This window comes from Plecotus auritus (genome assembly GCF_963455305.1).
Source record: "Plecotus auritus genome assembly, chromosome: 8".
In the NCBI taxonomy this organism is placed as follows: Eukaryota; Metazoa; Chordata; class Mammalia; order Chiroptera; family Vespertilionidae; genus Plecotus; species Plecotus auritus.
In genome coordinates, this window is record NC_137782.1 from 160231964 (window position 1) to 160251768 (window position 19805).

General features: G+C 46.3%; 1 protein-coding gene across 1 annotated transcript in view; it reads left to right on the top strand.

The window, feature by feature from the left end:
• The first annotated feature begins 18531 nt into the window (after positions 1 to 18531).
• Positions 18532 to 19805, top strand: part of SRD5A2 (steroid 5 alpha-reductase 2) — a 32663-nt gene continuing 31389 nt past the window's right edge. Inside the window, exon 1 of the mRNA XM_080685014.1 lies at positions 18532 to 18818. Coding sequence (XP_080541140.1) covers positions 18541 to 18818 — 278 coding nt within the window. The 5' untranslated portion in view covers positions 18532 to 18540. The remainder of the gene's footprint in view (positions 18819 to 19805) is intronic.

Sequence of the window (19805 nt, forward strand, 5' to 3'; positions counted from 1 at the left end):
GTTGTGCTATTGCCCACCACTGTCCTGTGTCCTACCTATGGCCCTTACCACCATCTGAAATTGTCAATATAGTTTTGAAGACCGGGATTAAGGTCTCTCTTAGAAAATTTTCCATGGTTAAATAGAAAAAATACGTTTTAAGTGGGTGGACCCTACTTCTGCCCTTTTCCCCCCTAGCAGCATCTGACAGGGCCCAGCACTTATCTCAGACCCCACCATGCTCTGTGAGGGGCCCCTCAGCGCAGGTGACTGTCAGATTAGTCCCGGGGCCTTGCACAGGCTTCTGGGAGAAGGAGAGAGGAAGCACAGTTATCTCTGTGAGGAGGGAGTGACACAGAGGTAAAGATGGGGGTAGGTGGAATTGTTTTATTAATTTGTTGGAATGAATATAGAGGTGTGCTCATGAAAACGTGGCCCCAAAGCAAACTTTTGGAATTGAAAATATTTTCTTGTTTATAGTCATGATTAAACCAAAGATGATTTTTTCAGCAGAAATTTAAATCCCAACATGATACGAACTGCACTTTCCAAAAGTAGCCCCTTTAAAAAAATCAGACAGGGGAAGAGAAAAGTGTGTTTTGGTGAGACATTAATGAGAATTGGAAGTCACAACCTATCCATGTGATGATGAACGGAATGTGTATTAGAAAGTGGATTCCTTCCATGGCCAGATTCCTCGGTGCCCTGGGGGTGACTTTCTTGGCATCCTGGAGAAGGTGGTGAAAAGAAGGACTATCCGGGGCCTGCGGAATCTAAGGAAATTTGACTGACCTGGGGATGCCAAGGCAGCATGGCACCCACTGTGGAGTTTTCTCCTCCCCTCATTCCAATCAGGTGTGTAGAGTCAGCACAATTATAATACACAGGCACTCCTTACTTTAGGCATGGTTCCAACATGCATGACTTTCCATAAACATGATTTAGTGAAATAACAGCAGCCCCACAACACAGTTCACATTACTATACCATGGAGTTTCCCCAGAGGCTTGAGACCAGGAGGGAGTGCTTCTTTGTTTTGAAAGGTGGATTTAAACAGTCTTGTTTCTAGATTCATTCAGCTCCTACTCACCACATGCACTATTTCTTTCCTTTATTTAAAAAAATTAAAAAATATATTTTTATTGATTTTAGAGAGGAAGGGAGAGGAAGAAAGAGAGATAGAACCATCAATGATGAGAGGGAATCATTGATCGGCCACCTCTTGCATGTCCCTTACTGGGGACTGAGCCCACAACCCTGGGAATGTGCCCTGACTGGGAATCTAACTCTGATCTGGTTTATAGGTTAATGCTCAACCACTGAGCCTTACTGGCCAGGCCCACTGTTTCTTTATTAGACCTCATTTGCCCTTAGCCTTTACCCAGTTTTTTCCTCGTTAGGATCTGTTTCTCCAAGAACACAGTGAACTTGGCCCTGTAGAGCTGTGGTCTGTGTCCACCCCCTTGGCTTATATATCCTTTGATGTTTGCACTTCCCTGACTAATGGCCTGTCAATTTTCCTTCAGGGCACAGAAGGGGATGTCTCCTGCTCTTTCTAATGACATTTTTGGCTGACTACTAAGGAAAAGGATCACATTAATACATGAAGTGTCCCATGGAATAGGTTCTAATTTGATGATATGATTTGAAAGTTCTATGTAACCCACAAATATCTTCCAGAAAGACGTGCCACCATGTCTAAAAATTCTCACTGAGTCATTGTTCGGGGGTCCTCCAGAAAAAACAAAGTTGAATTGTTGACATTTGACATCACTTGGGAATAGCACATTGACATAGTTTAAGAGAGCTGAACAGCCCACTATCCATAAGGAATTTATTTTATCAACATTTTCATTCGCTAGAAGATTACAGGGCCTTCATGGAATAGAACAGGGGCAGGTAGGTTTTGAGGTAGGACTGAGATGGAATGTGCATCAGAGCTTTCTTTTCTAAGTAGATTAGGATACATTTTGGGTAGAGGAGGTTACTGAAGAAGTCATGAGGTGCATGTGAGTGAATGTGTTTGTGTGTGTCAGAATCTTAGCCCATCATGCCTGGAAGCAAAACTCACCTTTAATTTTGAAGGATATTTTCGTTGGATATAAAATTCTTGGTTAAAAAATATCTTTTATCACTTTAAATATATCACTTCATTATCTTCTGGCTTGCATAATTTCAGAGAAATCTGTTATACTCATTGCCTTTGTTCCTCTATGTCAGTGGTCGGCAAACATGCGGCTCTTTGGCCCCTTGAGTGTGGCTGTTCCACAAAATACCACTGCCTGGGCGAGTCTATTTTGAAGAAGTGGCGTTAGAAGAAGTTTAAGTTTAAAAAATTTGGCTCTCAAAAGAAATTTCAATCGTTGTACTGTTGATATTTGGCTCTGTTGACTAATGAGTTTGCTGACCACTGCTCTATGTCATTTTCCCCTCCCCATTCTGGCTGCTTTTAAGATTTTCCCCTTTTTGATTGGTTCTCAGCAATTTGATTACAATATGCCTCGGTGTGATTTGGGTGTGTGTATGTTCATTTTGCTTAGTGTTTATTAAGGTTCTTGGATCCATAAGATAGAACTGTCATCAAATTTGCAAAGTTTCTAAACATCATTTCTTCTGTTTTTTTTTTCTTTCCTTTTTAGGGATTCAATTACATTTATGTTAAATTTCTTGATATTGTCACTGAAGTCTCAATTCTTTCTCTTATCCCTTCCATTTCCTTTTCCTCTGTGTTCTTTCTTTTGGATAGCTTTAAAAAAAATCATTTTATTTTATTATTATTTTTTTGTTAATTCTCACCCGAGGATATTTTTCCATTCATTTTTTTAGAGAGAGTGAAAGGGAGAGGGAGAGACAGAGAGAAACATCCATGTGAGAGAGACACATCGATTGGTTGCCTCCTGCATACTCCCTGATCAGGGCCGGGGAACCTGCAACCAAGGGTACGTGCTCTTGACTGGAATCTAACCTGGGACCCTTTGGTCTGCGAGCCGATGCTCTATCCACTGAGCCAAACTGGCTAGGGCGAAAATAATTTTATTTTTTTAAAAAAATTTAAATTACAGTTGACATGCAATATTGTATTAATTTCAGGCATACCACCCAATGATTACACATTTATATACTTTATAAAGTGATCACCCCAATAACTCTAGTACTCACTTGACACCATGCATAGTTATTACAATATTATTTTTTTTTTATTTTTTTTTAAATATATTTTATTGATTTTTTACAGAGAGGAAGGGAGAGGGATAGAGAGATGGAAACATCGATGAGAGAAACATCGATCAGCTGCCTCCTGCACGCCCCCTACTGGGGATGTGCCCGCAACCAAGGTACATGCCCTTGACCGGAATCGAACCCGGGACCCTTCAGTCCCCAGGCCAACGCTCTATCCACTGAGCCAAACCGGCTAGGGCTACAATATTATTGACTGTGTACCCTATACTATATTTTACATCCCCATGACAAGTCTTCAAATACCAAATTGTACTTCTTATTCCCTTTACCGTTTTCATCCATCTCCCAACCCCCCTCCCATCTGTCAACTATCAAAATATTTTCTGTATCTATGAGCCTATTTCTTTCTGATTGTTTATTTTATTTTTTTAGATTCCACATATATGTGAAATTATATGGCATTTGTCTTTTTCTGTCTGACTTATTTTGCTCAGTACAATTCCCTCTACATCTGTCCATGTTATTGCAGATTGTAAGATTTTCTTTTTTTGTTTTTATGGCTGGTCATATTTCATTGTATATATGCACCACTTCTTCTTTATCCATTCACCCACTGACGGACACTTAGGTTGCTTCCATATCTTGGCTATCCTATCTAATAAAAAAGTAATATGCAAATTGACTGTCACTAACACAGAAGATGGCTGCCCCCATGTGGTCAAAGATGGCTGCCCCCATGTAGACACAAGATGGCCATCACAAGATGGCCGGCAGGGGAGGGCAGTTGGGGGCAACCAGGCCAGCAGCGGAGGGCAGTTAGGGGTGACCAGACTGGCAAGGGAGGGCAGCTAGGGGTTACCTGGCCAGCAGGGGAGGGCAGTTGGGGGTGACCAGGCCTGCAGGAGAGGGCAGTTGGGAGTGACCAGGCCTGCAGGGGAGGACTGTTAGGGGCAACCAGGCCTGCAGGGGAGGGCAGTTGGAGGTGACCAGGCTGGCCAGGGAGGGAAGTTAGGGGTGACCAGACTGGCAAGGGAGGGCAGTTAGGGGTTACCGGGCCAGCAGGGGAGGGCAGTTGGAGGTGACCAGGCCTGCAGGGGAGGACAGTTAGGGGCAAACAGGCCAGCAGCAGAGGGCAGTTAGGGGGGACCAGGCCTGCAGGGGAGTGCAGTTGGGGGCAACCAGGCCTCCTGGGGAGGGCAGTTGGAGGCGACCAGGCTGGCAAGGGAGAGCAGTTATGGGTTACTGGGCCAGCAGGGGAGAGTAGTTGGGGGTGACCAGGCCTGCAGGGGAGGGCAGTTGGAGGTGACCAGGCTGGCCAGGGAGGGAAGTTAGGGGTTACCGGGCCAGCAGGGGAGGGCAGTTGGGGGCGACCAGGCCTGCAGGGGAGGACAGTTAGGGGTGACCAGGCCAGCAGGGGAGGGCATTTCAGGGTGACCAGGCCTGCAGGGGAGGGCATTTCAGGGTGACCAGGCCTGCAGGGGAGGGCAGTTCAGGGTGACCAGGCCTGCAGGGGAGGGCAGTTAGGGGCAATCGGGCTTGCAGGGGAGCAGTTAGGCATCAATCAGGCTGGCATGGGAGTGGTTAGGGGGTGATCAGGCTGGCAGGCAGAAGTGGTTAGGGGCAATCAGGCAGCCAGGCTGGCAAGCAGTTGGGAGCCAGCAGTCCTGGATTGTGAGAGGGATGTCCGACTGCCCATTTAGGGACATCCATTGAGGGGTCCCAGATTGGAGAGGATGCAGGCTGGGCTGAGGGACACACCCTCCCATGCACAAATTTTGTGCAACAGGCCTCTAGTTGTAAATAATGCTACAATAAACATATAGATGTATATATCTTTTTGATTTAGAGTTTTGGGTTTCTTTAGATAAATACACAGAAATAGAATATCTGGGTCCTTCTTTGTCTCTTGGTGTAGCCTTTGTTTTAAAGTCTATTTTGTCTGGTATAAGTATTGCTATCCAAGATTTTATTTGTTGTTTCCATTTTCATAAAAATTTTTTTTTCACTCATTTACTTTCAGTCTGTGTATGTCTTTCTATCTGAAGTGAGTCTCTTGTAGATAGCATGTTTCCTTATCCAGTCAGCCACTCTATGTTCTTTGATTGGAGCATTTAATCCATTTGTCTTTATTTATTTATTTATTTATTTATTTATTTATTTAAATATATTTTATTGATTTTTTTACAGAGAGGAAGGGAGAGGGACAGAGAGTAAGAAACATCGATGAGAGAGAAACATCAATCAGCTGCCTCCTGCACACCTCCTACTGGGGATGTGCCCGCAACCAAGGTACATGCCCTTGACTGGAATCGAACCTGGGACCTTTCAGTCCGCAGGCCGACACTCTATCCACTGAGCCAAACCGGTTAGGGCTATTTATTTATTTAGTATTAGTTTCAGGTGTACAGCATAGTGCTTAGACAATCATATACTTTACAAAGTGTTCCCCCGATATTTCCAGTACCCACTTGGCACCATACATAGTTATTATAATATTATTGACTACTAGAGGCCCAGTGCATGAAATTCATGCAGGGGTAGGGTCCCTAGTGGCTGCTGGCCGCCAGCCAGGACCTCCCTTCCCCTGGCTTCCTGCTGCTGCCATCGGTCAGGGTGGGGCTGGCTGGAGGAGGGGCCACAGGCGGTTGGATGGCTGGCCCTGCCCCCTGGTTGAACTCCTGGTCAAGGGGACAATTTGCATATTAGGCTTTTATTATATAGGATAGTCCCTATGTACATTACATCCTGGTGACTATTTGTAACTACCATTTTGTACTTCTTAATCCCTTCACCTCTTTCATTCAGTTCCTCAAGCCCCTTCCCCTCTGGCAACCATTTCTCTGTATCTGTCAGTCTGTTTCTATTTTGTTTGTTGATTTATTTCATTCTTTAGATTCCACATATAAATGAAATCATATGGTATTTGTCTTTTTCTGACTGACATATTTTGTTTAACATAATATCCTCTAGGTCCATTGATGCTGTCAAAAATGGTAAGATTTCATTCTTTTTTATGGCCAAGTAGTATTCCATTGTATATGACAGCTTTTTTATCCACTAGTCTATTGATGAGCACTTGGGTTGCTTCCATATATTGACTATCTATCTAATAATAGGGTAATATGGAAATTGTTCAGGATGCCATCACAGTAATGACTGATCAGCAGACTGTGTGTGCAGCATGCCCCAGTAAGGCTGCTGAGACTTTCATCTGTCCCTTTTTACACCAAAGATGACAGGGTTCAAGGAGGAAGGGCTCCAGTTTCGTTTTCTCAGCACCCAGCTAGGGGGCCTCCCTGGGGTGGCTCTCCCCTCCGAGCCCTGTGCAGGACAGGTGCTCTGGCCCAGTAGCCCCAAGAGGAGGAGGAGCAAAGTGCTTTCCTTCCGGGACCCTGCTCTCCCTGGGAGTCTGGCGTGGAGGGCGCTCTCCCTGGGAACCCGGAAATCTGCCTCCCAGGGCGACTGCACAGCAGCTGGGCCAGGCGAGCCATGGAAAGGTCAACCTACCCATGTGGATGTGTATGCTGGTGGAGGCCATGCAGCTGCCATAGTTGAAGTCATCCTCAATGAAGGAGCGGGGGTAGTGGGGATCGGAATCGGTCATGTTGGTAATGGAACCCTGGCTCCCCGCCGAATAACATAGAGCACATGGACCTCAATGGTCCTTGGTCACTTCCTGAGCAGCAGTCAGCCCCGACTGGGGATCAAACTTGAAAACTAAGTAGGTGCCCTGACAGAATGGAATCCAAACCTTTGGTGTGGCAGAGGAGGTCCGGCCCACAGCAGAGGCAAGGGCACGCCAGAGGAGTTTTGTTGAGGGGCCCTGACAGGTAGCCTGCAGTGCAGTGGGTTAGAACCTCCTCCTGATATAGTAAGGTTGCAGGTTGGATCCCTCCCTGTTCAGGGCACAGACAAGAAACAACCAAAGAGATCATAATAAGTGGAACAACACACTGGTATTTCTCTCACTCCCTTCCTCTCTCTGAAATAATCAATCAATAAAAATAAAAATAAAAAATAAACCCTCTGACTTGCAGAGTTGCTAAAACAGTTAGAAAGTGAAGTCCCATCCCTTCCTGTTTATTCAACAAATACTTCATATACTCCTTCAATATCACACTGGGGATGGGTGTTTGTTGTTTTGGTTAATCCTCACCTGAGGACATTTTTCCATTGATTTTTTTATTTTATTTTAAAGAGAGTGGAAGTGAGGGAGAAAGACAGAAACTAATGTGAGAGACATCAATTGGTTGCCTCTTGCTGAATCCCTGACCAGGGCCCCGGATTGAGCCTGCAACCCAGGTACGTGCCCTTGATCGGAATCCAACCTGGTACCCTTCAGTCCGCCTGCAGAAGCACTATCCACTGAACCAAACCAGCAATTTTTTTCTTTTTAAGTCCTCCTCTAAGGATATGTTTTTTTTCACTGATTCTAGAGAGAGAGGAAGGGAGAAGGAGAGACAGAGAGAAACATCCGACAGGGATGGAACCCACAACCTGTGTATGTACCCTCACCTGGAATCGAACCCATGGGAGGACACTCTAACTGCTGATCCACACCACCAGGGCCTGGAGGTACACTTAAAAATTTTTTTTTCAGATCTGCCCTGGCCAGGAGGCTCAGTTGGTTGGAGTCTCAACCTACACACCAAAGGATCACCAAAGGATTTCCTGTTGGATTCTAGGTTAGGGCACATACTTAGGTTTAGGTTAGATCCTGGTGGGTCAGCAAGTGCAGAGGCAGCCAACCAGGATTTCTCTGTCACACGGATGTTTCTCTTTCTAAAAATCAATTTTAAAAACATCCTCAGGTGAGAATTAAAAAAATATATATATATTAAAAATTTTTCAGATCTAAAATTTTATTTGATTCGTTTTAAAATTTTATTTTTCATTTACAGTTCACATTCAGTATCCTATTCTATATAATAAAACCCTAATATGCATATTGACCGAACGGTGGAATGACTGGTCACTATGAACTGACCACCAGGGGGCAGACGCTCAATGCAGGAACTGCCCCCTTGTAGTCAGTGCGCTCCCACTGAGGAAGCGCCGCTCAGCCAGAAGCCTGGCTCACAACTGGCGAGTGCAGTGGCGGTGGCAGGAGCCTCCACGGTAGCACTAAGGAGCAGCAAGCTGAGTGGTAGGGAGCAGCAAGCAGGCGGGCGGTAAGGAGCGAGGGGTCCCGAACTGTGAGAGGGCACAGGCCAGGCTGAGGGCCCCTCCCCCCCAGTGCATGAATTTCATGCACCAGGCCTTTAGTTGTTAAATAATGCTACAATAAACATATGGGTGCATATATTCTTTCAAATTAGTGTTATAATCCATTTGCATTTAAGGTTATTGTTGATAGATATGTACTTATTGCCATTTTATTATTCATATTTTTAATCTTTTTTTCCTTCTTCTTTAAGTTTCTTTAACATTTCTTGCATTACTGGTTTGGTGTTGATAGACTCCTTTAGCTTTTTGTTATCTGGGGAGTTCTTTTTCTGTCCTTTGATTCTAAGTGATAGCTTTGTTGGAGTAATCTTGGTTGTAGGTTCCTGCTTTTCATCATTTTGAATATTTCTTGCCAATCCCTTCGGGCTTGCAAAGTTTTTGTTGAGAAATCAGCTGACAGTGTTATGGGAATTCCCTGGTAGGAACTAATTGTTTTTCTCTTGCTGTTTTTAAGATTCTCTCTGTGACTTTAACCTTTGGTATTAAATTGTGATGTGTCGGTGGTGTGGGCCTCTTTGTGTTTTGGATTCTCTGCTCTTCCTGGACTCGTATGTCTATTTTCTTCCCCAGGTAGGGAAGTTTTCTGTTATTATTTTTTTCAAATAGGTTTTTAATTTCTTGCTCTTTCCCTTTTCCTTCAGGCACCAAATGTACCCTCTGGTACATTTGTTTTTGTCCCAGAGGTCCCTTAAACTATCTTCATTTTTTGGATTCTTTTTTTGTTTGTTTGTTGTTCTGATGGATGTTTTCTGCTATCTTATCTTCCAAATGGCTGATTTGATCTTCTATTTCTTCTAATCTACTGTTAATTCCCTATAATGTATTCTTCATTTTAGTTATTGTATTATTCATTTCTGACTTTTTAAATGGTTTCCATGTCTTTTTTTTTTAATGCTTTTGAGTTTCTCCCTAAGTTCCTTGAGCAAACCTATTATTGTTTTGAACTCTGTGTCTGGTAGTTTGCTTGTCTCCATTTCATTTAGTTCTTTTTCTGGAGATTTCTCCTGTTCTCTCATTTGAGACATGTTTCATTGTCTCCGCATTTTGGTTGCCTCCCTGTGTTTGTTTCTCTGTATTAGGTAGAGCTGGTATATCTCCTGTTTTTGGGAGAGTGGCCTTATGTAGTAATGTCCTGTAGGACTTAGTGGTGCAGCTTCCCAGGTCACCTGAACCAGGCATTCTAGGTGTGTCCTCCCATGGGGGTTCTGTGCACTCTCCTATTGAAGTTGAGCCTTGTTGGCATGTCAATGGGATGGATTGACCCCCACGCCAATTGGCTGTGAGGACCTGCTACAACTCTAATGGAGGAGCTGCTGTGCAGGGGCTGACACCACTGAGCAGGACTTACTTCAGCATGGCTCTGGTGCCTGCCTAGCTTGCCCCTTGAGTGCATCACTTGTGGAGGTGGTTGCATAGTGCTCGGGCATGGTCTGAAGTTGTTCACAGGGCGCACTGGCTTTGGGGCTTCTCAGGAGGAACAGGCCGAAATCAGCTGCCCCCTGTGCCCTGCCCACTTGGAGTGAGCTATGGAGTGACCTGCAGATGGCTGCTACCTGTGCTGGGCTCGGAGGTGCCTGGGAGAGGCCAAGCTGTGAACCAAGGCTGGCTGCCCCTAGTGTTAGGTGAGGGGTCACTTAGCAAGAGGTACATGGCATGCTGAGGCCAGATGCTGCTCGCTTAGGGTTGTGAACCTCAGAGAGATTTCAGGTTTGTTTAGATTTGAGCTAAGACATGCCATTTGTCTGGAAAAGCCGTTGGAAGGGGCTTCTGTGGGCTCACAAGTTGGGAGGGAGGTTGTCTCAGGGAATCATCAGGGTATGGCGAACAGTGTTAGTCAGGTTGATGGAGACTCAGATATGGCACCTGCCTGCTGGCTGTGTATGGGGAGGGCTGAACAAAAGAACAATGGCTTTTGCCAGAACTTCTGTCTGAGAGAAAGCTGCCCCTTTAGCCCTTGTCCCAAAGCCAGACAATACAGTTTCTCTTCGTATGTCCCTGGCATCTTTCAAGCTGTTGCCCAGAACTAGAGTTCAGATATATGCCTGTAATCATGTTTTTGATGAAGTCCCTGTGTCCTGGGTATCAATGATGTTCACATAAATACTTGCTGGTCTTGAATTTCCACAGGTATCAATGGTAATACCACACTCACTTTTAGCTTTCAGTTTATCCAAGACCCAGGCATACTTAAAGAAGCCCTTTCCTAACTCAACACCTCCTTCTCAAAATTTTTAATTTTTGATTTTGATTTTTGTCAATCCAACCCCATTTGTAGATCAGATGGCCAGTAGTGGTAGACTTTCTGGAATTTGTATGTCCAATGATGACAATGTTGGCTTTTAGTGGTGGTATTCATGAAATCTGTGTTCTGGCAGCAAACCCTTTGCTAAAAAGCCAGTGAATTTTTCATTTAAAACTTTTTTCCTTGTTAGAGGTTACATTTTTATAACTTTCATTTTTCTTATGTTCATGTTTTAATCCTTAAGCATATTGAGCATACTTAAAATAAATATTTTAGACTATTTATTAATACATCACTTCTGTCATCTCTAGGTTTGTTTCTATTGATTTATTTTCCTCTTGATTATGTGTCACATTTTTCTGCTTCTTGATATGTGTGTAATGAAGAATTAACTTTAGCTAAAGAGAAGTCTGGTCTTTGTCCCAGCTTCTTAGGGGATAACATCTAAACTCTTAAGTGAAGAAAGTGGCTGGCCTTATCCCCACTTCCTGTGAAGTTGCTCTAAATCAGTGGTTCTCAACCTTTCTAATACCGCGACCCTTTAATACAGTTCCTCATGTTGTGGTGACCCCCAACCATAAAATTATTTTTGTTTCTACTTCATAACTATAATTTTGCTACCGTTAATGAATCGTAATGTAAATATCTGTGATTTCCGATGGTCTTAGGTGACCCTGCTAGCGGTTCTCAACCTGAGGGTCGTGACCTGCAGGTTGAGAACCGCTGCTGTAGAGCCTAAGACCATTGGAAAACACAGATATTTACATTGCGATTCATAATAGTAGCAAAATTACAGTTATGAAGTAGCAACGAAAATAATTTTATGGTTGGGGGTCACCACAACATGAGAAACTGTATTAAAGGGTCACGGCATTAGAAAGGTTGAGAACCACTGCTCTAAATCCTTAGAATGTCCTGAGTGATACGAATGTCTTTGCTATTCATGGGGCCTCTGATAGTTTGTACTAACTCAGATGACCCAGAATGGGGCTTGCTATGCTGGAATGACAAATTATGTAATTAGAGATTGGGGCTTTGACTCAGTGATACCAACCTGACCTCCGGGGAGCAGAATGAGGCTGGAGATTGAGTTCAACCACCTGGCCAATTATTCAATCAATTGTGCTTACATAATGAAAACTTAATAAAAACTCTGGAAGACTGGGTGACCTTTACTGGTAGACAATACACTGCATATTGTCACACACGATGTGCTGGGAAGGTAGTGGATCCTGACTCCATGGGGAGAGGACAAGGAAGCTTCATGTTTGGGAGCCTCTAAGACCTCATCTTATGCAGCTTTTGGTTGGTTTTGATTTTTTTTTTTTTTTTTTTTTTTTTGCTAACTAAAACTGTAATCATAATCAGGAAAACAGTGCTTTCCTGAGTTCTGTGAGTTGTTCTAGTTAATTATTGAACCCGAAGGGGAAGTGGGAGCCCTCAAATTTATAAACAGTTGTTTCCAAGTGTGTGTGGTCTGAAGACCCCTGAATTTGCTGGTGTCCGAAGTGAGGGCAGTCTTGAGCTGGACTGTGTCCTTAACCTGTGAAAGTTGGTTTAACTACAGTAGTTGGTCTCAGAAGTCAATGCAACATGTTTAACAGTTTGATTATGATATGCCTTGGTACGATTTGGTTGTGTGTGCTCATTTTGCTTGGGGTTTGTCAATGTTCTTGGATCTATAAGATGGATGTTGGATATTATGAAGGTTACCTTTTCTTTTCAAGAGGGTTGGGTTTAGTTAAATTACTTGAGAATCACCTTCATCCTTTTGGGGCATTGATTTGACATTTTGTTAGGAAGGATACCTTCACTCTAAAAATTCCTCCCAGTAAAATACGACCCTCTGGGATCATTATTTCCCAGGTGACCTTCCTTCCTTCCTTCCTTCCTTCCTTCCTTCCTTCCTTCCTTCCTTCCTTCCTTCCTTCCTTCCTTCTTTTCTCTCTCTCTCTCTCTCTCTCTCTCTCTCTCTCTCTCTCTCTCTCTCTCTCTCTCTCTCTCTCTCTCTCTCTCTCTCTCCATACCACCTCTTACATCAGGCTCACTCTGGACCACTATTCACCTGTTCTAACAAAAAATGAGAGATAGTTCCTAAAGCCAAAAGCACACTGAAATTATTCAAACCAGGCAGTTAAACTAGACAATCCTAAGCCTTTTTACCCTGCCTTGTCCATTCCTTCCTGTAGAAACCACAATAAAAGCTGCTGTCCACATTTTCCTTTCATTCCCTCTGCCTTCTGACTTATCCTGGTTCTTCCCCAAGTGATTTTGTGTGGCATGCTATGCCTCCTGTTTTTAGGGATCTGTGAGTATAAACTTCATTCATGACAGTCATTTCTACGTCTGTGTATCTCACTATGCCTGATTAAAACAAATCTCGGGTGCCGAAACCAGATTGGCTCAGTAGATAGAGCATCGGCCTGCGGACTGAAGGGTCCCGGGTTTGATTCCGGTCAAGGGCATGTACCTTGGTTGCGGGCACATCCCCAGTGGGAGGTGTGCAGGAGGCAGCTGATCGATGATTCTCTCTCATCGATGTTTCTAGCTCTCTATCCCTCTCTCTTCCTCTCTGTAAAATATCAGTAAAAATATATTTTTAAAAAAAACACACAAAAAAACAAATCTCGGGTACCATTAAACACACGTACAAAGAGTAAATACTATATGATTACTTTCATAAAAAGTTCAAACTTTAAATGTTGGGGTGTTCACGTTGCAGATAATATTATTGTCTAACCACTATGCTTTACACTTGAAATTAATATAAAAATAATTTTGAATGTCAACTGTAATTGAAAAATAAAATTTAAAAAAGCAGGCATAACAGAATTACGGTGTTAGAAGTCAGAGCAGTGATTATTCTGGGAGGAGATATAAGGAGGCAGGAGGGGAGCTTTTGTTATGCTAATAATCTGTTTCTTGACCTAAGTGCTGGTTACAACAATGTGTTCAGTTTGTGCAAATCAATCAAGCAGTATATTACAATTTGGATACTTTCTGTATGTATGTAATACTGAACAGTTACATTATTGGTTCAAATCCTTTATCTCTTTCTGTATCCCTGTCTTTTGCCATCTAACTTTGCAATTCTCTCCCACTCTGACTCTGGAACCCAACATGTGATTTGTCGTACCCAATAGAATGAATAGGAGGTAAGAGTGTACTAGTTCTTGGCCTGACTCTCAAGAAGTCTTGTGTGTTTCTGGTACTCTTGTGCTTCTGTTATTGAAATTAGGAAGATATGTTGGGACTAGGTCACTCATCCTGGGATGAGAGCCAGAAGGATAGAGCTGCCTCAGCAAAAGTTCCCCATCTCAACCCAGCCTGGAGCAGGGCTCTCAGTTGCTCCACAGATGAATGAATGAGCACAGTCAAGATCAGCCAAACCCAGCCTAGGTCAGCTGATCCCCACCTGACTCACAGATGCATAAAGTGAAGAAAATTGGTTTTGTTAAGCCACGGACTTCTAGGGTAGTTTATTATGCTGCAAAAGCTAACTGGTACAGTAGTGAAAAAAATCAATGAAGGCCAAAGTTAGAAAAATGGAGCGGAGGGAATTGAGATAGAAGAAATTTCATTTAAAAAAGTTCTCTCCTGAGTTGTGTTTTTTTTTTTAATTTATTTTTTTTAAATAAATCTTTATTGTTCAGATTATTACAGGTGTTCCTCTTTTTTTCCCCCCATAGCTCCCCTCCACCTGATTCCCCACCCCACCCATGCCCTTACCACCCCCCCCCCCCGCCACTGTCTTCATCTATAGGTGTAAGATTTTTGTCCAATCTCTTCCCACACCCCTCACACCCCCTTCCCCCTGAGAATTGTCAGTCCACTCCCTTTCTGTGTCCCTGATTCTATTATATTCACCAGTCCATTCTGCTCTTCAGATTTTTTATTCACTTGATTTTTAGATTCACTTGTTGGTAGGTATGTATTTGATGTCATTTTGTTGTTCATAATTTTTATCTTTACCTTTTTCTTCTTCTTCCTCTTCTTAAAGAATACCCTTCAGCATTTCATGTAATCCTGGTTTGGTGGTGATGAACTCCTTTAGCTTTTTCTTGTCTGTGAAGCTCTTTATCTGACCTTCAACTCTGAATGATAGCTTTGCTGGGAAGAGTAATCTTGGTTGTAGGTTCTTGCTGTTCATCACTTTGAATATTTCTTGCCACTCCTTCTGGCCTGCATAGTTTCTGCCGAGAAATCAGCTGACAATCATATGGGTGCTCCCTTGTAGGTAACTAACCATTTTCCTCTTGCTGCTTTCAAGATTCTCTCTTTGTCTTTTGCCCTTGGCATTTTAATTATGATGTGTCTTGGTGTGGTCCTCTTTGGATTCCTCTTGTATGGGGTTCTGTGCGCTTCCTGAACTTGTAAGTCTATTTCTTTCACCAGGTAGGGAAAGTTTTCTGTCATTATTTCTTCCAATAGGTTTTCAATATTTTGCTCTCTCTCTTCTTCTGGCACCCCAAAAATTCGGATGTTGGTACGCTTAAAGTTGTCCCAGAGGCTTCTTACACTATCTTCATATTTTTGGATTCTTTTTTCTTTTTGTTTTTCTGGTTGGGTGTTTTTTGTTTCCTCATATTTCAGATCTTTGTTTTGATTCTTGGGGTACGTTGATCTACAGTTGAGTTTCTGTATATTCTTTATTTCAGACAGTGTATGCTTAATTTCTGACTGGTCCTTTTCCATTTTTTTGGCACTCTCATTAAGGTCCTTAAAGGTCTCACTAAGTTCCTCAGCGGTTTTTAGAAGATTCTTGAGTAACCTTATAAATGTGGTTCTGAACTCTATGTCGTCCAGTAGTTTGCTTTCCTCCATTTCTTTTATTCGTGACATGTTTCTTTGTCTCCGCATTTTGTTGCTTCCTTGTGTTGATGGAGTGGCTTTGTGTGGTAGGTGACCTATAGGGGCCAGTAGCTCAGCCTCCCCAATCACCTGAGGTGGACGCCTTTGGTACACCCCTTTGTGGGCTGAGTGCAAAGTCTTGGTGTAGTTAAGCCTTGATTGCTGTTGGTACACTGGGAGGAATTGACCTCCAGGCCAATTGGCTGTAAGGACCCGCTGTGTCTATAATGGAAGAACTGCTGCGCTGGAGACACGCTTATGGTGCAGGACTTGTTTCAGTGGGGCTTTGGTGCTCACTGAGTCTGCCTCTTGAATGTGTCACTTATGGGTGTGAGGAGTTGAAATCTGGTGTCTCACACTGACCACTAGGTACACTGGCTTCTGGATCTCCAATGGGGTGCAGGTCAGCTACTGTCTGAGGCCACCCAGCAGGCGCTACAGCAAGAACTACAGTTTTCTCCTCTTTGCTTGGGGTTTGGAGGTTTTGGAGCTGTCTGACCTGGGCTGCAAGTTTGCTAGGTTAAGCTGCGATAAGGCAGGTCATTCATATGCTAAAGCCGCTGCTTGGAGCTTGGGTGGGTTTGTAGATTGTGCTGGGCGGGGTCTCAGGGCGTGACTAGGCTAGGGCATGGCAAACAGCGATGGCTGCCCGATAGCCGGCTCTGAGTCTCTGACCGAGTTTCTGAGTCCCGTGCCCCAGCACAGTAAACAATTATTCCTGTGCCAGCCCTGCAAGCAAGCCACCCTCACTTTCCGACCCCACGGCAGACAGTCCAGCTTCTCCCCGTAGGAGTTTGGGTCCCCCGTGTCTCCCCAGAAACCGGAGTTTGGAGTAATCGGGAGCTTGTCTCCCTTGGGGTTGAAAAAAGCAGTGCTCCCAGTCGCCCGTTGCCAGCCCGATTCGCGTGCCTCCGTACCTCAGCCTCTCTGCGCTTGTGCACCTCTCAATGCTGTTTGCTCTTTCCTTCTAGTTGTAGGACTTCCACTCAGCCAGCTTTCCCATGGCTCTGGGTGATAGATGTTTTGTCCTTTAGTTGTAGTTTTGAAATTGTTGTGCGAGGCAGCAGTTTAGGTGTTTACCTACGCCGCCATCTTGGATCCTCCTCCCTGAGTTGTGTTTGAAACGTCACATTGCTTATTCTCCTGATACTGTATGGAGTTAAGAAATCCATGGTTTTCTGTGTCTATGTGCCAGGCGATAGCTGTTGAGAACAGACATGTAACAACCAGGAATGGCAGAGGAAAAATCTGGGTATGGATGGGGAATAGAGGGGAAGATACACTGGTTCAGCTTTGGGTAGGGTTGAATTTGACCTCATGAAGGACACACAAGTGGAGTTGTTCAGCAGGGAGGACATGCAGATCAGAAGCTAGGTCTTTACTAGACATCTACACTTGGCTGTCCTCAACCAGCAGGTAGCAAGTGAGGAAGCTGGGACTGGGTCTGCACTGGAAAGCCAGCGCAGAAACAGCTCCACGAAGCTGTGAGAGCCAACACCTGATTACTCCGTGCAAAGCGCTTCAGTCAGCATGGGTGATTCTCACATGGCGAGCAATTGATAACTGAAGTACTATGATGACTATTTAATGTATTACCTAACAGGGAGATGATAAATACCTCTTGGTCAACAAGCAGAGGGTGCCTGCCCTGTAGCACGAAAGTGTCATCATGTACCACGTGTCCCAGGAATTAGAAACCTCCAAACTGGGCAGATGGGACAGCGTGCCTTTCATCGGAACAGCCAGTGCAACAGGCCAGGAGCGGATGAGGAAATACTGGGTGATGCTTCTGAGAGGCAATGAGTTGCAACATCCAAGAAAGGGAGAGGGAGGGCATAGAGGGGGCACTGATGCTGAGAGTGGCGAAGGAGCTCAACGTCCCAACTCAGAACTCTCTCTCTCTCTCTCTCTCTCTCTCTCTCTCTCTCTCTCTCTCTCTCTCTCTCGAGGTAGGGACCACAGGAGAAAATGAATAGGGATCCAGTAATCAAAGAAGGTGGGACAAAAAGTTGTACAACAGTAGGTGGGAAGAGGAGGCCAGCCCAGCAGGAGGAAAGCGATGCCAAAGAAAGGCTGAGAGGAAAGGTGGCGTAAAGCACAGGAGGAGGGCAGCCGAGGGTCTGGATGCTGACTCGGAGAAGGGAAGAGGAAATAGGTAACGAACGAAGTTGGAGAACGACGGGGTGGAGAATGAGAGAAGGGCAGCGGCAAACAGAAGGAAGACAAAGAACCTGCATCTGGGTATTTAGAGCGCAGCGGCATCACCGTATGGGACCCGACTCATCAGCTGGAGGACCTGGGAGAGGGCGCCTCTTGGCTCCAGGAGTCCGGGGGGGCGCGCCCGGGGGCTCCCGAGAAACCCAAGGAGGAACTGGGTTTGGGAGAGGTTGGTACCTGACCGGGGGCGTGGTGGCATAGAGGGGGCACTGATGCTGAGAGTGGCGAAGGAGCTCAACGCCCCAACTCAGAGCGAAGCTCAATGTTCGGCCACTGCCTGGTGTGGGGCCCAGCGCGGAAAGGAGGAGGCGGGGTGGAGTGGGCGAGGGCGGGCAGTGGAGGAGCGCAGGGAACCAGAAGGGCTGGGGAGACCCTGGCTGGGGTGGTTCGAGGGTAGGGACTGCGTGGCTACCGCGCACAGGTGCGCACAGAGGGGTGGGTGGGGGAGGGGGCGCGGGAGAACGTTCCCGCTGAACCGTTCCTGTGGTTTCTCTCTCTTCCTAGTGCCCGAAGTTGTAGCTTCAGAGATCGATGCGCGAGGACAAGTGGAAGGGGGAGACCAGTGGCAGGCGAGGAGGAGAGAGGTCCGTGGGTGGAGGCGCGGCCCCCGGCCCCAGGACAGGTTTTGGCCCCACGAAAGCCTTGGTCCTGCCTCCCACCCTGGCCGCCTCCGAAGCGCCAGCCCCTCGGAAGGGGCGCTGCCGCCGAGCAGAGACCGGCTGGCCGCGCCCAGGTGGGAGGCAGGGGGGAGGGCGGGGGCCCCAGCTAAAGGGGCGGACGCAGAGGGGTGTCTCCCGCTCCATAAAGGGGCGGCGGGGGCCTCGCTCTCCTGGCGCGGCAGCACGATGCCCGCGCACTGCCAGCAGAGCCCGGTGCTGGCAGGCAGCGCCGCGCTGGCGGCCCTGGGGGCCCTGGTGCTGTACTTGCGGGAGCCCTCCAGCTACGGGAAGTACACGGGGAGCCTGGCCGCGGCTCCCCACCTGCCCGCAGGCGCCGCCTGGTTCCTGCAGGAGCTGCCCTCCTTTGCGCTGCCGTTGGGGATGCTCGTCCGGCAGTCCCGCGCCCTCTTCGGTCCGCCTGCGACGGTGCTTCTGGGCCTCTTTTGCGCTCATTACTTCCACAGGTAGCGTTCCCCCGCGGGTGGGGCGGCGGTGCAAGGCCAGTCTGCACGTCCAGGTGCGCAGCGCGGCGCTCACCCAGGACCGAGGGCGCGCGGCTGCCGGGAGCGCAGCGCTGGCTGGCGGGGAGGGAGCACCTGTATGGGCCGGGGCTGCCGCCGACCCAGGCGAGTGGAGAAGCCGTCGCACTCGTCTTGGTTCCAGTCCCAGTCCTCTGGCTGCTCCGGGGAAGGAGGCTGCGGGGGGCGGGGGGGGGGGGTTGGTGGAAGGGGGGGGGAGCCGGAAAACTCCAGTCTGGGCTGAGCTGTTGACCCTTCCTTCTCCAACTCAGCTAGGTCCGGTGTTCCCTACCCCTTTTCCGTCTCTTCTCACCTTTCCTTTGCAGGACAGGGGCGGGCTGGTTCAGGGGTCACGAGAGACTCTCAGTGTTGGCACCCCCAGAAAGAAACAGCTCAGAGGGATCGATCAACTTAATCTTTGCGGGCCTGAGGAGGGAGGCGGGCAGAGCCAGATCCGGACTTCAATGGCGGGAAAGAAAACGGATGGGAACCCACTGGCCTGAGCGAGAGCCCCACTTTTCATGCTTCACCCAAGAGGGACCTTCCCCACCGGCTAACCTACCTTTCCCGTTCCCGCGGGGCATAAGTATGAGTGGGTCAGAGTTAACTGAGAGCTCAAACATTCTTCTACATTAAAAACCCCAAGTTCAGAAGAACTTGGCCTTCTGGTCTGATAAGGAAAGACAGGGAAGAAACGAAGGGCTTTTAGGACCCAAATGATTGCTAACCCCCAAAAAGGACACAGGGGAAGGGGAGAACACCCCATCAAGTTGCCTACCATTGCCCAATCACGTAGCACCTATTGTCTCACCCAACCCCATAGTAACCTTGCGAGATATGCACTTACAGACAAAGAAAGTGAGGCTGAGTAAGATGAAGGGACTGAATGGAGATGATACAGCTTTTGCCCAGCCAGATCCAAATGTAAGCCTG